Below are 17,226 nucleotides of genomic sequence, written 5' to 3'. Positions count from 1 at the left end.
TCTGGATCAGTAGTACTATATGGAGGATACACCTTTCCCTGCTCTCATCAAAGCACAGTTATGGGTCATGTGTGACCTGATTAAAAATAGTAGATTTAGAAAAACATATGTGAAGCACAAGGGGATTTTAAAGGTGCCACACAGCCAAATCAACAAAATCTGAATACACAAATTTAAAAAAAACATATTTTCATAAAAAACCATAACAGAAATTCCACATATGGAGTACTTTAGAAGTCCCCTGAGGAAGCCATTGATTGACGAAACATGTTGAGCTGAAGTCACTGTACATACACCTAAAGCCGCATGGAATTTCTGTTATGTTTTTTTTTTTTATCAAACTATGGTTTTTAACATTTGTGAATTCAAATAAAAGTTTATATTTTTATGGAATTTTTTTTATTTGTCTCTGTGGCACCTTTAAAAAACCCTTGTGTTTCACATGTGTCTCTAGATATACTTGATGGGATGTGGTGCCTTTGAATCTCAGACACACGGCAACTTAATATATTAAACATGTAGACTATCAAGCTAACTTAACATATCTCAGCAGTGCTAGAAGTATATCTAAAGCCAAAACCTTTTTTTTCTGTTCTGGATAGAGAAGAGTTAGAGCGCCTGTCAGTTTTTTTCTGTACCATCTCCTTCCTATTAGTGAAATTTCTGTTCACTTCCTGTGCCGTAGACTCCACAGGAAGTGAGAGGAAACCCTCTTTATTGTCACAGCATAAGTGTGCCAATGGTAAGACCTCCCCTCTCTTCCCGCTCTGGTGACAGAACGGGGTGACAACTCCTCCTCCTTCCTTATTAATTTCTGTCTCTATGGCAATGGTTACCAGGATAAATACAGAGACCAAATCTTCCTAATGCGGACAGACACGTCAACAACATTTTATTTATTACAGCTATTTATAAAGCTCTGACTCTCCCAATCATCGTTCGTTATTTTTCATCCTCATGCTGCTAACATTAGTAAACAGATAGGAAAGTATATCATATTTACTTGTTTTAAACTTTTTTTTGTTAACATTTCTTCAGTTACTTCCTGGTTTCTTGCCTAGGCAAATGATATCATACATCCCAGAAGTCTTCAGGAGGGAAGGAGAGGAGGAGGGGTTTTCTCAGCTAAGCACACACTCCTGCATGCATGCTTGAGCTAGGGGCAGATGGGTTCCAGGAAGTAAATGCTACATTAATCATCTGCCCTTACTCAAGATGGCCATGGACAGAAACGCTAGAGGGTTGTTTTTCAAAGTGAGTTTTCTCAACAAAATAAAGCAGAGACATGGATGGATGGGGGAGTTTGAATATTAAAAATGAATCAAATAGTGTTTTTGGTTTGTGGTGCTCAGATGCTGATTGTTCTGTATCTGTCTACTGTCATCAGAAGTATAAAAGGACCATAAGATTCAATCTCAGGATTGGCAATTTGCTCTTCAAAACTCAGTGGTGTCATTAGGTCCTTGCAAACTGAGATAGGCAGAACCCACAAAATTGCTGATTCCATTGGCATTGAATGGTGTTTCTGAAACCAAGAAGTCATGTCAAACACTTTAAATACATTGTTATATTAAACATCTGGGAGGTTGGTCCAAAGTAATCACAGCACAAATACAAATACAGTTAATGTTTTTAAATCACTCAGTAGATTATTTCGAGAAGGGATTTGAACACCTTAATTCTTATGAGATTTGGCTAAAAGTTTAGACAGCGTAGAACCACAAAGATACCCAAGGAATCACATGACGAAGGATCACACATAATTTTGTGAAACCCGGAAGGAAGAAGCACACGCACACAAAAAAATTAAAAACGCATGCAGTCTATGGATGAAGTGAGGACGATCTCCAGAGGCACAAACAGCAATCTTGTCATAAATTAGGGGGTCATAGGAGAAGGAACTCCCTAGATGGCTATAGTCTTATGTGACCTCTAGTTCCATCATGGCTGGAAAGCAGTGGGCTGCCCCACTATAAAATTTGTCAATATCCTAAGATTTATGGAGAAGTACTAAAAGGTAGTTGAATCAGACCACCTTCTGGTGCTCCTGTTATATAAAAAAAATGGTACCCTTTGGTAGCCATTGATGGTAGCTTAAAGTCCAACTGAACCCTCAAATGTATTACTGTAATGCAGTCAGGCTGCATGTACATTAGTAAATATGCTCTTCTTCCTGTGTGTTTTTACATAGTAAGTGATGCAGCATACGTTAAAATGCCCTGTACTAGCGGCACACTAGAGAGTCAAACTGCTCCTCTCTCACACAAGCAGTGAGCCGGTCTGACACTCACCTTTCCACACTGCTCCAATCAACAGCACTGCCTGGGGGGCTAGAACACAGTTAAAGTGGAATTCCAGTAAAATTCGAACTAAGCCTAAATCTACTCCTACGCCCATTCTAAGACTATTCTATCTACCTTATAAAAAAGAGATGTCTACATTTATCTATTCTGAAGCCGATCCAGTCCGTACACGTGATCAAGTCCCAGCACCGGCTTCAGTGTAGAGGGGCAGCCTACAACGACTGCCCCATACTAAGCCTTTCAGTGATTTTATCACCCAGGCTCTGCAGCCATTGTCACTGCCTCTCATCCACACTGAAGCCAGTGCTGGGACCCGATCATGTGACCAGACCATCTGACCAGACCGGAGCTGCTTCAGAATAGGTAAGTATAGACAACTTTTCTTTTACAGGGTAGATAGAATAGTCTTATGCCGCGTACACACGAGCGGACTTTCTATCCTACTTGGTCCGGCACACTTTCCGACGGACTTTGTCCGCCAGGTGCGCCGGACTTTAAAACGGACGGACTTGCCCACACACGCCGGGACTTTCCGGCGGGCTAAGTCCGCCCGTCTTTCCGACGGACTTTCGCCGGAGTTCCGGCGGACTTTCAGAATGAACGGACTTGCCCACACACGGACAAGTCCGTTCATTTTGAACGTGACTCAGGTGCGACGGGACTAGAAAAGGATGTCAATCTTGCCGCTTTTATCGGCGAGATTGACACCTTACTAGCCCCGTCGCGGGGCATACCAGGCCCTTAGGTCTGGTATGGATTATAAAGGGGAACCCCGCTACGCCGAAAAAACGGCGTGGGGTCCCCCTAAAATCCATACCAGACCCCAATCCGAGCACGCAGCCTGGCCGTTCAGGAAAGGGGGTGGGGACGAGCGAGCGCCCCCCCCCTCCTGAACCGTACCAGGCCGCATGCCCTCAACATGGGGGGTGGGTGCTTTGGGGGAGGGGGGCGCCCTGCGCCCCCCCCCCAAAGCACCTTGTCCCCATGTTGATGAGGACAAGGGCCTCTTCCCGACAACCCTGGCCGTTGGTTGTCGGGGTCTGCGGGCGGGGGCTTATCGGAATCTGGGAGCCCCCTTTAATAAGGGGGCCCCCAGATCCCGGCCCCCCACCCTATGTAAATGAGTATGGGGTACATGGTACCCCTACCCATTTACCTAGGAAAAAAGTGTAAGTAATAAAACACACTACACAGGTTTTTGAAATATTTTATTAAACAGCTCCGGGGGGGGGATCTTCCTCCGGCTTCGGGGGTCTTCTTCCGGCTTCGGGGGTCCCTCCGCTTCATCTTCTCCCGGCGTCCGGTTGGTTCTTCTCCGCTCTCCGGCCTCTTCTCCCGGTGTCGCAGGTCTTCGGCCGGCCCCTCCGCTGTCTTCATGTAGCTCTATTGCGAGCGGAGGTCCGGACTTCTGGGCTTCTTGGCTTCTTGGCTTCTCTTCTCTTCTCCCAGATGTTGACACGACGCTCTCTCCGGCTGGACTGGTCTCTGAGGGCTGCGTTGTGACTTATATAGGCGGAGACCCCGCCCCCATATGATGTCACAGTCCCTGGGCATGCTGGGACTGTGACGTTTTAGGGGGCGTGGTCGACCACGCCCCCTAAAACGTCACAGTCCCAGCATGCCCAGGGACTGTGACATTATATGGGGGCGGGGTCTCCGCCTATATAAGTCACAACGCAGCCCTCAGAGACCAGTCCAGCCGGAGAGAGCGTCGTGTCAACATCTGGGAGAAGAGAAGAGAAGAGAAGCCAAGAAGCCAAGAAGCCCAGAAGTCCGGACCTCCGCTCGCAATAGAGCTACATGAAGACAGCGGAGGGGCCGGCCGAAGACCTGCGACACCGGGAGAAGAGGCCGGAGAGCGGAGAAGAACCAACCGGACGCCGGGAGAAGATGAAGCGGAGGGACCCCCGAAGCCGGAAGAAGACCCCCGAAGCCGGAGGAAGATCCCCCCCCCGGAGCCGTTTAATAAAATATTTTAAAAACCTGTGTAGTGTGTTTTATTACTTACCCCATACTCATTTACATAGGGTGGGGGGCCGGGATCTGGGGGCCCCCTTATTAAAGGGGGCTCCCAGATTCCGATAAGCCCCCGCCCGCAGACCCCGACAACCAACGGCCAGGGTTGTCGGGAAGAGGCCCTTGTCCTCATCAACATGGGGACAAGGTGCTTTGGGGGGGGGGCGCAGGGCGCCCCCCTCCCCCAAAGCACCCACCCCCCATGTTGAGGGCATGCGGCCTGGTACGGTTCAGGAGGGGGGGGGCGCTCGCTCGTCCCCACCCCCTTTCCTGACCGGCCAGGCTGCGTGCTCGGATCGGGGTCTGGTATGGATTTTAGGGGGACCCCACGCCGTTTTTTCGGCGTAGCGGGGTTCCCCTTTATAATCCATACCAGACCTAAGGGCCTGGTATGCCCCGCGCTCGCCGCAATAGGAAGATTTGTTTTTCCTATTGCAGCGAGCGCGAGATGCAATACCATCCCCTCGTGTCGTATTTGGTCTGTCGGACCAGCCTACACACGAGCGGGCTTTCCGTCGGACCAGCACACACACGAGCGGACTTTCCACCCGAAACTGAGTCCGACGGAAAGATTTGAAACTTTCTTCAAATCTAGGTCCGGCGGGCTTTTGGGAAGAAGTCCGCCGGAAAAGTCCGCCGCCGCCCACACACGGGCGGATTGTCCGGCACACTCTGGTCCGCCGGACCAAGTATGCCGGAAAGTCCGACCGTGTGTACGCGGCATTAGAATGGGGTGGGAGTAGATCTAGACTTTAGATTTTGACTGGAATTCCACTTTAATTGTAGAGTTATGTAGGGGGGTCAGACCACTGAACATTCAAGTAAAGTATATATACCACTTAGGTGAGTGCTTGATAACAGTTCAGCGTGTGTGCCCGCAGGATAAAGAGAAATTGGTCACCCACCACCACAGGACTGATGCAAAATAATTCCTTTAATGTCTTCACAGTCAGGAAAGCAAGACAGGACAAACTGTTGACACGTTTCACACTTAAATCATGTGCTTAATCATGGCTTGGTTATGATTAAGCCACGATTTAAGTGTGAAACGTGTCAACAGTTTGTCCCGTCTTGCTTTCCTGACTGTGAAGACATTATTTTGCATCTGTCCTGTGTTGGTGTGCAGCCAAATTTTCTTTATCCCAGACCACTAAACATCCAGGCTGCTGGAACAGACTCTCCATAGGACATTTTAAGTGCTGCATCACTTAGTATGAAAAAATACACAGAAAAACCATATATATGCTACCTTCAGTGGTGTGGTGGAAGCTGTAGAATACATAAAATCCCCCATCTGATAGACTAATTTGACAGAAGAACAAAAACAATAGGATGGTCCTTCTAAAGGACATAAAGGTCTCCTACTGGCAGAATGTTGCTGGATGAGTGGTGTTCAGTTGATCCCGTTCTGCCCACGCACAAAGATGGAAATGTTACTACAGTCTGTTTGTGAGATTTAAGTTGGCCATAGACATTGAAATTCGTCTGCTTCAGCAGGGACCTGCTGAATTTCGGTCCATTCTTGGCTGTCTCCGTTCGACAGAAGTCATTACATCAGTTTCTGTTGCATGGACAAGTGTGTGCTGTCAGTGTATTCTGACACTTGGCTGAAATGAAAAAAAACGAACCATCTATGGCCAGCTTAAGACTGCAGTTTCCTATCATGTACCCCATTAACCATAGAGATTACTGGAGGTATCCCCATGTACAAGGAAGGGATTTAGAGGCCACAACTGTGTGATGTAAACACTGCTGTAATTTTGACAGCAAGGTTGGGTATAATGATGTTTTTCACTGCTGTCCATAAACTTCCAATCTAAATAATAAAAATAGTCCCAATGGCTTCATAGGTTATGCATGTAGGCCTAGTGGTTTGGAAGGTGCTTTATAGATGTAGAAAATATTAATCCACATGTAAACATGACTAGGGGACACATAGGGACACAAAAACTATCTAGAGAAGTATCACCAATCCCACCCCTTTCTCTACCGTAAATAAAGGTAATTTGGAATCGGATTGATCGCTATTGGCAGCAAAGCCACTTCATTTCAGAATACAGCCACAAAGTAAAATTATGTTGTTGATTAGAACCCCTCTTTTAAATAATAAAAGAGGAAAAATCATTTTGGAAGATAATTTGTGTCTGGTTGTGCCTCGAGAGAAAAACATGTGAGTGTGAGCTTGTGCCAAAACAGTTCTTACCAACTTCAGAGAAAGCTTCATGGCAAAATTGGAGGTTCAAAATGAAAGTAAAAAAAGGGGGTGGGGGAAGAGAGAGGAAAACGGGAAGAGGAAAGAGAAAACAAAGTGTACATCAGCAAAGAATGGATGTCATGAGACTTGTTCTCTAGTCTAGAACATAAACTACCTCTAGCACCTTGACTCTGGAACTGGGTGAGAAAATGTAACACCAAACACGACCTGTGCGAAAGTTCACAAGCTCAGAGGCTCAAGGCCTGGAAAATAGAAGCCCCCCTCCCCACAACCACCATATCTGTCTGTTAACATGGCAGCTGCCCGGAACGCATGTTGTTTAAAGTTATTGTGCTTGGCACAGCTACAGGTACAGTTGTAGATTATTATATTATGGAACCTAATTGTTTTACTTGGACACTGTTCTCATAACAATCTTTACTACGGAATGGAGAGCATGTGAAGAGTTTTCCTTATTGTTCCAGTCTAAAATTCACTCATATTTAAATGAAAATGTAACCACACCACTGCAATCAAAAGTGACTGGAAGTGCTGAAAATATTTGAAAAGAAAAAGGTGATTCTGGGATTGGCCGAGATATTAGTCACTTGGTCTTTTCTGAAGAGCAGGATAGCCCATTAGATGCAAGGACCAGCTCTGCCTGAATGATAGGCCCCAAGATCTTCTGAACTAAAGCTGGCCATATACTGTTAGTTTATCAACTGAACATTTGTAGAAAAATTGTTCATCAGAACATTCTTTCTTTCCATCATTGAGTAAACTAATTTTGCTCAAAAGCCCTTCAAAAATATTCCTGCTATTTATAAACAGAATCCCAGATGTATTAAACTGGTTTTATTACAATGTGTATGATTTTTCCTGAACCATAACCACATTCATATAGAAAAATTTGTCATTCTGCGCCTCAAGAATTGCTTGTCAAGAGCAAATGTTGAATTAAAGCCACTAACCATTAGAAAATCAAACAAACCTTACGAAAATGAAAAAAGTTAAACTAAATTCTACTGCTGTATGGCCAGCTTAAAGTGGTACTTAACCCCCTCTTCCCATGTTGCTTTCCCCCCCCCCCATTACCTGTAGTGCTTCATTCTTTTCAAAACACATACTTACCCACACAGCAAATCCATAGTTGTCGCACTGTGATCTGCAGTTCAGAAGACATACACCGGGTCCTGTGCTGCCATTTGCTCCTCTTCACCTGGTTGCCTCTTTTAGGTACAGGCAGCCAGCTATTGATGGCACACCCCCCATGACTGCTTTGTGTGCCCGATCATACACCCTCCTGGAAAATGTGATTTAAGTATCCCAGGAAGCTGCAGGCCAGACTGGAAGCAGGGGGTGGGGCCCAAAAAAAAAAAAGGGGGAGTTTAAATGGAACTAACTCCCTTTTGGGAGTTAAGTTTGGCTCTAACCAAGTGATGCACTGGTCAAGCAAACTTGTAGCAGTCTGATCCCAGAATCCCATTTATCTTTGCTTATATTTTCATCACTTTCTGTCAACTTTTGGGAATCTGTTCTTGAAATATGAATGAATTTTAGTGTTCAGTAGTCTGTTTTACAAATTTAAATAAAAACATAGGCTTGCTCAGTACAGTATTATTATACATTATTTATAAAGCGCTAACAGTTTGCTCAATGCGTTACAACATGAAATGATGATGTGCATTGTGCAGTTACCCAAAACAACCTGCCTAGTGAGTTTTTTGATTGGTTGCTATGTTATTGCACCTAAGTCTTTCGCTTACTGAACAAGTCTAAATAATGGCTGAAATACACATACACACATATGAAGATCAAAAGTTCAAACACAGGAAATTTATCATGTAGCATGTATGAATCAGATTTAATTTTCGGTGAACACTACAGAATTTAGGGTTTAAATCTGATTAATTGCTATGGAAAACACAATTTTCCTGAGCATTAGTCTATATAACCAGATTTAGAAAGAACCTCTGCCTGGAACTCAACCATAGATAACACATCTGCGTTAATCTTCCCTTATTAATCTGATATATATAGATAAAAAGAGCCCTCACATTGTCAGAAGGGCAGATAAAAAAAGTTCTTTAAAAAAATAAGCCAGACAGCGCTAACGTGACCTTTTAAAACTGCAGTCAGTATTGTTAGTCTTATGCACTAGACATGCAAAACTTTCTGCAGGCAGAGACAATTTGACTTTTTTAGTTTTCATTTCATTCATGTTCAAAACCTTTCAAGACTGACCGTCATAGGGTTCCACAAAATATACTTTTCTGCTTTAGTGGCAATGATCATTTCCAATAAAAAGGCAAAAGGGCTGGCAGGCTGTAGCCTGCTGTCTACAAATCACAGGTAAACTATGTAAACAACCAGTGTTCCCTTTATTAAATGAGATGGTACTGAAGATCAACTCAAAATGTATATTTTAGTTATAGGAAAAAATAGAGACAAGCAAAAGGAATCAAATCACTTGAAATATTTCTGTTATAGGTGAAGCCTGTTGGGTTCAGTCGGCCACTGACTTCTCATATGTCATGGATGCTCAAACACATCTCTCTGCAATAATTACCAACACAATTCCTGTCCATCTGGGAGTTTTGGGTGATCCTGCCCACCTATGCCAGCTCCTCTTGTTACTTTCTCCATAATACAAAGTAAATGAAATAGCCAGCAAATAAAGTGGGAATATCTTATAATGTCATAGCAGGTGTGCAGGGATGGGACCTCAAAAACAGAAGACCAAGAGTCCCGAAAGATAGAAGAAGCTGTTAGGTGGTTTAATTCTACAAAACCTACCAAAAACTAAAATATCAGATTGCTCGTATATAGTAACAAACAAAGCAATGTGAAAGCAACAATAAGGGCAAGTGAAAAATTCTCCATTTGATCGTAGACACATCCTTTCGGCACCAGACAAAAAAAGAGATGCAGGGGAATGAAACCATGCATGTTAGGGGAATTTTGTACTTTGTGAGGACATGACAGAGCTTGTGCGAGCCCTTCTCTGTACTGTACTGCGTGTGCGGAGGAGACAGAGCTGGCTGGGTACAGTAAGTGGGCAGGGGCACAGACACAGAGCTTTTACTGCAGTGACTTCAAGAGGAGAATACAAAACACGAGCATGAAGCCAATCACTACGAGGTGAGGTCTTCTCCAAGGTGACAGAGCCGCGACTTCTTCTAACCTCCTTGCTGTGCCGAATGACAATGAAAATGAAACGCTAAAGGCACAAATGTAACTAACAAGGGGTGACTTATCAGAAACTGCAATAAGAACTTTCCCACAAAAACACTTACAACTGTCATTTTCCAGTCCTGGTTTCAGTCTGATTAGTATCAAGACAACACTGGCAGTTCTATTTTCAGAAGTATGTTTTTTTTTTGTTTTGTTTTTTTTGTTCAGAGAACATAAATCTGGTAGATAACATGTTAAAAATCAACTGCATACCCAATTTTAATTAACACTGTACTGTAAGCTAGGTACATGGTACATCAAAAGCACAACAAATACCTTATATAAGCCAACAGTCAGGCACTATGCGCTTATGCCGGTAAGTCCAGGGTATGAAAATCAACGGAAGGCTGAAATGGTGTCCAAAAGAGGTATGGGCTCAAGCTGCTTTTAATAAAACCACCTGGAGTGGTGGAAACAGGATCCCATAACCAAAAGCACAAACCCAAATGCGCTAAGAGAACCTCTCAGTTTATATATTGCTGTAAATGAGTTCTTGATATTAAATAATCTGTGGTTGCAAATAATTCAGCTTCATTGAAGTCTTTTGAAGTTAAAGCGCAATTTATGAAATAATGATAAATGCGCAAAAGAGTTAAAAATTAAACAATGACTGCATGTCCAAAAAACATAGAATGCTCTGAATAGAGGGGAAGCAGTTTGATTTCTATCATCCAATCATGTGCAAGCAAAAATGCTGTTTTTTTATTTTGCTTGCATGTGATTGGGTATTCTTTGTAAAGTGAAGTTTTACCTCATTTACTGGAGCATGCGCACTTGCAGTGCACAGTATATTTGTCTTTGGTAAATCAACCCCACGGTATTTCCCCAATTGCTTGTTGGTTTTTCCAACTAAGACCATTATGTTGCCATTACAAACATCAGCTTGCATTATGGAACTTGGGCACCCGTAAACCACATGCTTGGAATTCTTTGTATGTTTTTTTTTTGTCATGAAGCCATCGTTTTAATTTGTTTACATTATTATCTATCATTACTTAATAAATTTAACTTTTTTACCTTCAAAAGTTCAAGGCTTTGATGAAGTTGAATTATTTACAACCTCCACAGATGATTTAATATCAAGAACTAATTTACAGTAATATATGAACTAAGACATTCTCTGAGCACTTTAGGGTTAGTGCTTATGGGTACACCGAAGCTTGTCCAAAGCCGTTTTAATAATCGCATGTAAAAGCAATGTTTCAGAGCCACTAAGAGGACATCAGGCAAGGACACTTTTATCACCCATGCCTGATGAAAGAGTTCTATAAGTGGATCTGAATTGTCAATTACAAGTGATTGTTAAAACAGGTTTGGACAAGCTATTTCTTGTGCTGATGAAGTACCAAGCACCTATGATTTGCAACGATGACGTTCCATGTACCTATGATCTCTGAAAATGATGAGGTACCATTTACCTATGATCTGTGACAATGGCACCATCCTTAATAGTCATTCCCGCAAACCATTTAGATGACCCTGTTACTGTAGGAATATGCACCTAAAAACTTTGGATTGGTCAACCTTAGCCTGTCGACAACCCCTACCCTCATGCTTAACCCCTCAAATGAAGTCTCAACTTACCTTACTCCAACACCTAAACTTTACCCTAGCCTTGCAGATTAACACATATTATGTTACTCCACCTAAAAGTAGTACATCTGTATTTGGTAGATGCTGAAGAGTTAAAGTGGTTCTAAAGACAATAGGTTTCTTATCTTAATGCATTCTATGCATTAAGATAAAAAAAGCCTTCTGTGTGCAGCAGCCCCCCTAATACTTACCTGAGCCTCATCTCGATCCAGCGATGTTGCACGAGAGACTCGGCTGCCTTGGACTCTCCCTCCTCATTGGCTGAGACAGCAGCCAAGTGCCATTGGCTCCTGCTGCTGTCAATAAAAGTCAATAAGCCAATGAGGAGAGATAGGATGTGGGGCTTGGCTATAGCTCTGTGTCTGAATGGACACAGGGAGCTGCGGCTCAGCTCAGGTGCCCCCATAGTAAGCTGCTTGCTGTGGGGGGCACTCAACAGGAGGGGGGGGCCAGGAGCACCGAAGAGTGACCAGAGAAGAGGAGGATCTTGGCTGCTCTGTGCAAATCCACTGCACACAGGAGGTAAGTATAACATGTTTGTTATTCTTAACAAAAAAAATGTGCCTTGACATTGTGGGATAATACCACCTTTTCCCCAGCTGCTGCATTTTCACCTTTCCTTGGCTGGGTTTACTCCACATTGTGGAGTAAACCTTCATTGTGGCATGACACCATCCTTTGGCCACTGATTGTGGCTGTTGACAGGAATAGGTAATTTGGTTGGGGACAGCCGGCCACTGGAGCACCCGGAGTTACAGTGTACATTGTATGATTTTTTAAGTAATTCATTTGCATTTTATTGCATGACATAAGTATTTGATACATCAGAAAAGCAGAAATTAATATTTGGTATAGAAAACTTTGTTTGCAATTACAGAGATCATACGTTTCCTGTAGTTCTTGACCAGGTTTGCACACACTGCAGCAGGGATTTTGGCCCACTCCTCCATACAGACCTTCTCCAGATCCTTCAGGTTTTGGAGCTGTCGCTGGGCAATACGGACTTTCAGCCAAAGATTTTCTATTGGGTTCAGGTCTGGAGACTGTCTAGGCCACTACAGGACCTTGAGATGCTTCTTACGGATCCACTCCTTAGTTGCTCTGGCTGTGCGTTTCAGGTCATTGTCATGCTGGAAGACCCAACCACGACCCATCTTCAATGCTCTTACTGGGGGAAGGAGGTTGTTGGCCAAGATCTTGCGATACATGGCCCCATCCATCCTCCCCTCAATACGGTGCAGTCATCCTGTCCCCTTTGCAGAAAAGCAGCCCCAAAGAATGATGCTTCCACCTCCATTTTTAATGATTGGGATGGTGTTCTTGGGGTTGTACTCATCCTTCTTCTGCCTTCAAACACAGCGAGTGGAGTTTAGACCAAAAAGCTCTATTTTTGTCTCATCAGACCACATGACCTTCTCCCATTCCTCCTCTGGATCATCCAGATGGTCATTGCCAAACTTCAGACGGGCCTGGACATGAGCTGGCTTGAGCAGGGGGACCTTGCGTGCACTGCAGGATTTTAATCCACGACGTTGTAGTGTGTTACTAATGGTTTTCTTTGAGACTGTGGTCCCAGCTCTCTTCAGGTCATTGCTCAGGTCCTGCCGTGTAGTTCTGGGCTGATCCCTCACCTTCCTCATGATCATTGATGCCCCACGAGGTGAGATCACGCATGGTGCCCCAGACCGAGGGAGATTGACCGTCATTTTGAACTTCTTCCACTTAATTGCACCAACAGGTGTTGCCTTCTCACCAAGCTGCTTGCCATTTGTCCTGTAGCCCATCCCTGCCTTGTGCAGGTCTTGGCCATTGTGGAGAGGTTGGAGTCTGTTTGATTGAGTGTGTGGACAGGTGTCTTTTATACAGGTAACGAGTTCAAACAGGTGTAGTTAATACAGGTAATGAGTGGAGAACAGGAAGGCTTCTTAAAGAAAAAATAACATGTCTGTGAGGGCCAGAATTCTTACTGGTTGGTAGGTGATCAAATACTTATGTCATGCAATAAAATGCAAATTAATTATTTAAAAATCATACAATGTGATTTTCTGGATTTTTGTTTTAGATTCCGTCTCTCACAGTTGAAGAGTACCTATGATAAATGTTACAGACCTCTACATGCTTTGTAAGTAGGAAAACCTGCAAAATGGGCAGTGGATCAAATACTTGTTCTCCCCACTGTATAAGAACACCAGTGTGAAGTATCAGTATAAAAAAAACATAAAGACTATCATTTATAATTTGGGGGGAGCTGACCTTCAAAGAACAGGTTTACCTCTACTAAAACTAACACTAACTCTACCCACCTAGCGCTCCTAAGCTCTCTGCATTAACCACCAACTACACCTGCCACTTACCTCTGTACCACTGTGGCGGCTACCTCTAGTGTTAAAGCCAGAGACTGCCAAGGCAACTAGCATTTTCAGAGAGACTCCAGCAATATTGACAGGTTTGCTTTACCCTAGATGGATGATCATGATGGGCTTCTTTGTATAACACAGATCTATTTCTTTAGAATGTGACATTTACCAAAATCGCTGCATGCAAAATTTCCTGGTGCACGTGTTTTTAGTTACAGAGAACAATTAAATTGGATAGGTGAACCTGTGTCTTTTTTTAACCTTAACAACTATGTAACCGTGAATGTTTGGTGAAAGTCACATTCACTGCTTTATAAATCTTCCCCAAGGCCTACACTTTTCGATCGAAAATCCAGTCTATAAGGGCCCATTCACACTTCTTGATTTGCGGTAATGCACAATAATTGTGTTGGTGCCCTGCGGTGTCATTCATTCTAAAGCACCTTCAAAATGCATGGTATCCTGTGAGCTGCACCAAAATGTAGCCTGCCCCAGATGCAAAGGCATTGAGGTTTAGTTTCAATCCATTCATTTTTAATAGATGGTTTAACACCATCTGTATCAACATAGCACATCACACTATATTTTGGTGTGAATGTGCCCTAAATTAATAATTTTCAGACTGAAATAAAAAAACTTTTTGAGTGGTATGCAGAGAAATAGCATGAAGATTTACTGAAAATAGTGGGATTATTGGTTATCATTGCATTTGTGCTTTGGATCGAATATATAAAAACAGTAGTATATACTTCCAAATGCAGTCACAAATTCCAGTGGCACCTAGCAAATGATGCAATATTGATGCATGTATGGACAGTTTTACACTGAGGACTAAAACCTGTATATCCCTTACCAGTCTATAAACAGCAGTAGCTGGGTCACAAGGCTGTCTAACCAGCTTCTGCATCACATATCATAGGCTGTGCTAAAAATAAAGCCTAGAGAATCCTGTTAGGACGGGGGATTGTTTTCAGCACTAAATTATCAGAAAACAAAAATTTCATCCCGTCAGAGCAGAAATGTCATCCCAGTGACAAGCTGGAGGCTAATCTGTCCTCTGCCTGAATTCAGGGCTGATAACTAGCAGGTCCACCAGGATCAAAGTGGAGGTAAACATGTCAAATACCAAACTTTTTAAGGATAAGTTCACCTTTGTAAAAAAATAAATAAATAAATGCACATCTTTTTGCAGGTAAAAAAATGTGCATTTATTTATTTTTTTATTAGGAGCCTGCATTTATGAACAGTAGATCACGGGTGCAATCTCAGGCTCCTGCAGACTGTCAGTGTAGCTGCCTGTACCTCATATGTGCAAGCAGTTACAGAATGACAGGAAGCATCAATGGACTACCTCAGCCTCAGTTCACACTGGGACGACTTGTCAGGCGACCTAGCCGCCTGACAAGTAGCATCCCGTTCTGTACAATGGAACCGTTCTAATCGGAGTGATGCAACCCGCTCCGACTTAGAAAAAGGTTCCTGTACAACTTTGGGGGCAACTTGCATTGACTTCTATACAGAAGTCGTTTTGCAAGTCGCCGCTGAGTCGTGTCCTGGGTCGCCTGAGGCAGTCACACTGCAAGTCGTGCTGCCTCAGTGTGAACCGACCCTAAAGCGCTCATCAGCACCCTGGTAGTTCATCGAGAGCTACAAGCCGTAGTTGTAGTTCCCCCATTCTCAGAACTCTGTAAATGCATGACTCGGCCAGGAGAGTGGAGTCCTGCACTGCCTTTATTTTTTTATATTGGGACAGCGGGTGCGGGGAGAAAATCCCTGCCTGCTGTCCATAGGTGTGCGCAGCCTATTGCATTAGTGTGTGCACATCAAAGCTCAAAACCCACATAATGGGTGTGGCCAAATGTGTCTACAGTGGGAGGGGTTTAAAGAGGAGTGGGTAAAATAAAAGAAAGCCTTTTACCCATAGAATATACTTTTGGTCTTCACTCTAATTTACAGCTACTCATAGCCCTGCCTACTGGACCAGGAATAGGAGAAAGGGGTGAAGAGCTGCAGTACCCCGAGTACTGTGAAGAAGCCCCAGGTAGAAGAACAGAAGTAAGCCAATTTTCTTTTGCATCTCCCTTGCAGCTGCGCTTGTCACAGGCAACTACAGAGGAAAGAGGAAATGCTTTTTGTTTATGCCAGGGAGGGGGCAGGTACTAAAGAATGACACGGGTAGTAGAGGGCAGGGCTATGATTGACCGTGATTGGCTTGTATCTTGCCCCCTCCCCATTATAAAGCTAATCACAGTCAATCAAAGCCCTGCCCCCTACTCCCTGTGGCGGCCATTAGTACCTGCCCCCCTCCGCAGAATAAAGAAACTGTGTTTCTTCTGTAGCTGCCTGTGACAAACACAGCTGCAAGGGCGACACAGAGAGAGACAGCATTTTACCCCTTCATGGCAATTAGTGGAGCCGAGGGCCGAAACGTGGGCTCTGGGATTCCACCTGGATTGATGAGACACCAGGATTAAATTACGTTTTTTTGGACAGTCCCTGCACAATCCAGGGAGGTTGGGGAGGTATGTGCACGGGGTGATAAGGGTGTGCCCAGGCACACCTGGCACATCCTGTGCGCACACCTATGCTGCTGAACAAGGACTGAGGGGGTGGAGGTGCAGGGGTTGCTGCATCTGTTATATGTTACACCCCCTAGATGCAAGTGTGAAATGTAACTTGTTATAGAAGGCGAACTTATCCTTTAAGTTTGCATTTGTGTAATCCTGACAGTACCTTAGTTATATGATGATTTTGGGGGGGGGGGGGGGGGGGGGGGGGGGGGGGTTGTAATCAGCACTGAGCTCAGTATAGGCAAAGGGACAGTCCTACTACAGCTTGACAATTTGCTCTGACAGGGAGAGAATACAAGTAAAATAACTAAAAATTAAGTAATACTTGAGAGCTAAGGCCTGGACTATTATAACAGTGTAAGAGGGGAGATTCAACTTTATATGCCCATTGGTAACTAGTTCTCATAAAAGACCCACTCCAGCAAAAAACAAAAAGTTTTTATTATGTTTAGAATAAGTGGGGAATGCTTACATTTTTATATTCATATTTCCTGTCAGTGGCCAGTTGGGGAGATACCCCTAATTTCTAAACCCAGACTAACTATTGCAGATTTTATTTGTTTGTGTCCCTGTAGGAAAAACGTACCCGCAGTTTCTATCTCACCTGAACAGGAAGTAAGGAAAATCTCACCTGGACAGGAAGTAAGGAAAATTCCCCCAAACAAAGGGAAAAAAAGCAATAAAAAGAGCGGTTTCAACCTTCCCCACTTTATCCAAAAAATCATAACCATTCATAATAAATGTAGGCATTGATAAACAGTTGTAGAAACGATAGAGGTTACATAGAGAAATGTTTACACATCAGCGATTGCTTAAAGATTTATCATTAAGAAAAAATAGAGAATGTACTGAGAATTGCAGCCTGAAAGCTGATTTGAAAACGCCAACTTTTCCCCATGTCTAATGCAATACTCTGTTCCTCTGAAGCTTCATATACCCTAGGCTATAAATTATATATT

At 43.6% G+C, this 17,226-nt stretch overlaps 1 protein-coding gene across 1 annotated transcript in view; it reads right to left on the bottom strand.

Moving 5' to 3' along the window:
* The window catches only part of FNBP1 (formin binding protein 1), a gene marked incomplete in the record, with an annotated part of 349,112 nt that overhangs the window by 28,539 nt on the left and 303,347 nt on the right, over positions 1–17,226 (bottom strand). Inside the window, 1 exon segment of the mRNA XM_073600497.1 lies at positions 6,523–6,537. Coding sequence (XP_073456598.1) covers positions 6,523–6,537 — 15 coding nt within the window.

The sequence above is a fragment of the Aquarana catesbeiana genome, linkage group LG09, assembly GCF_042186555.1.
Source record: "Aquarana catesbeiana isolate 2022-GZ linkage group LG09, ASM4218655v1, whole genome shotgun sequence".
NCBI lineage: Eukaryota > Metazoa > Chordata > Amphibia > Anura > Ranidae > Aquarana > Aquarana catesbeiana.
This window is presented reverse-complemented; position numbering and strand designations above follow the sequence as displayed.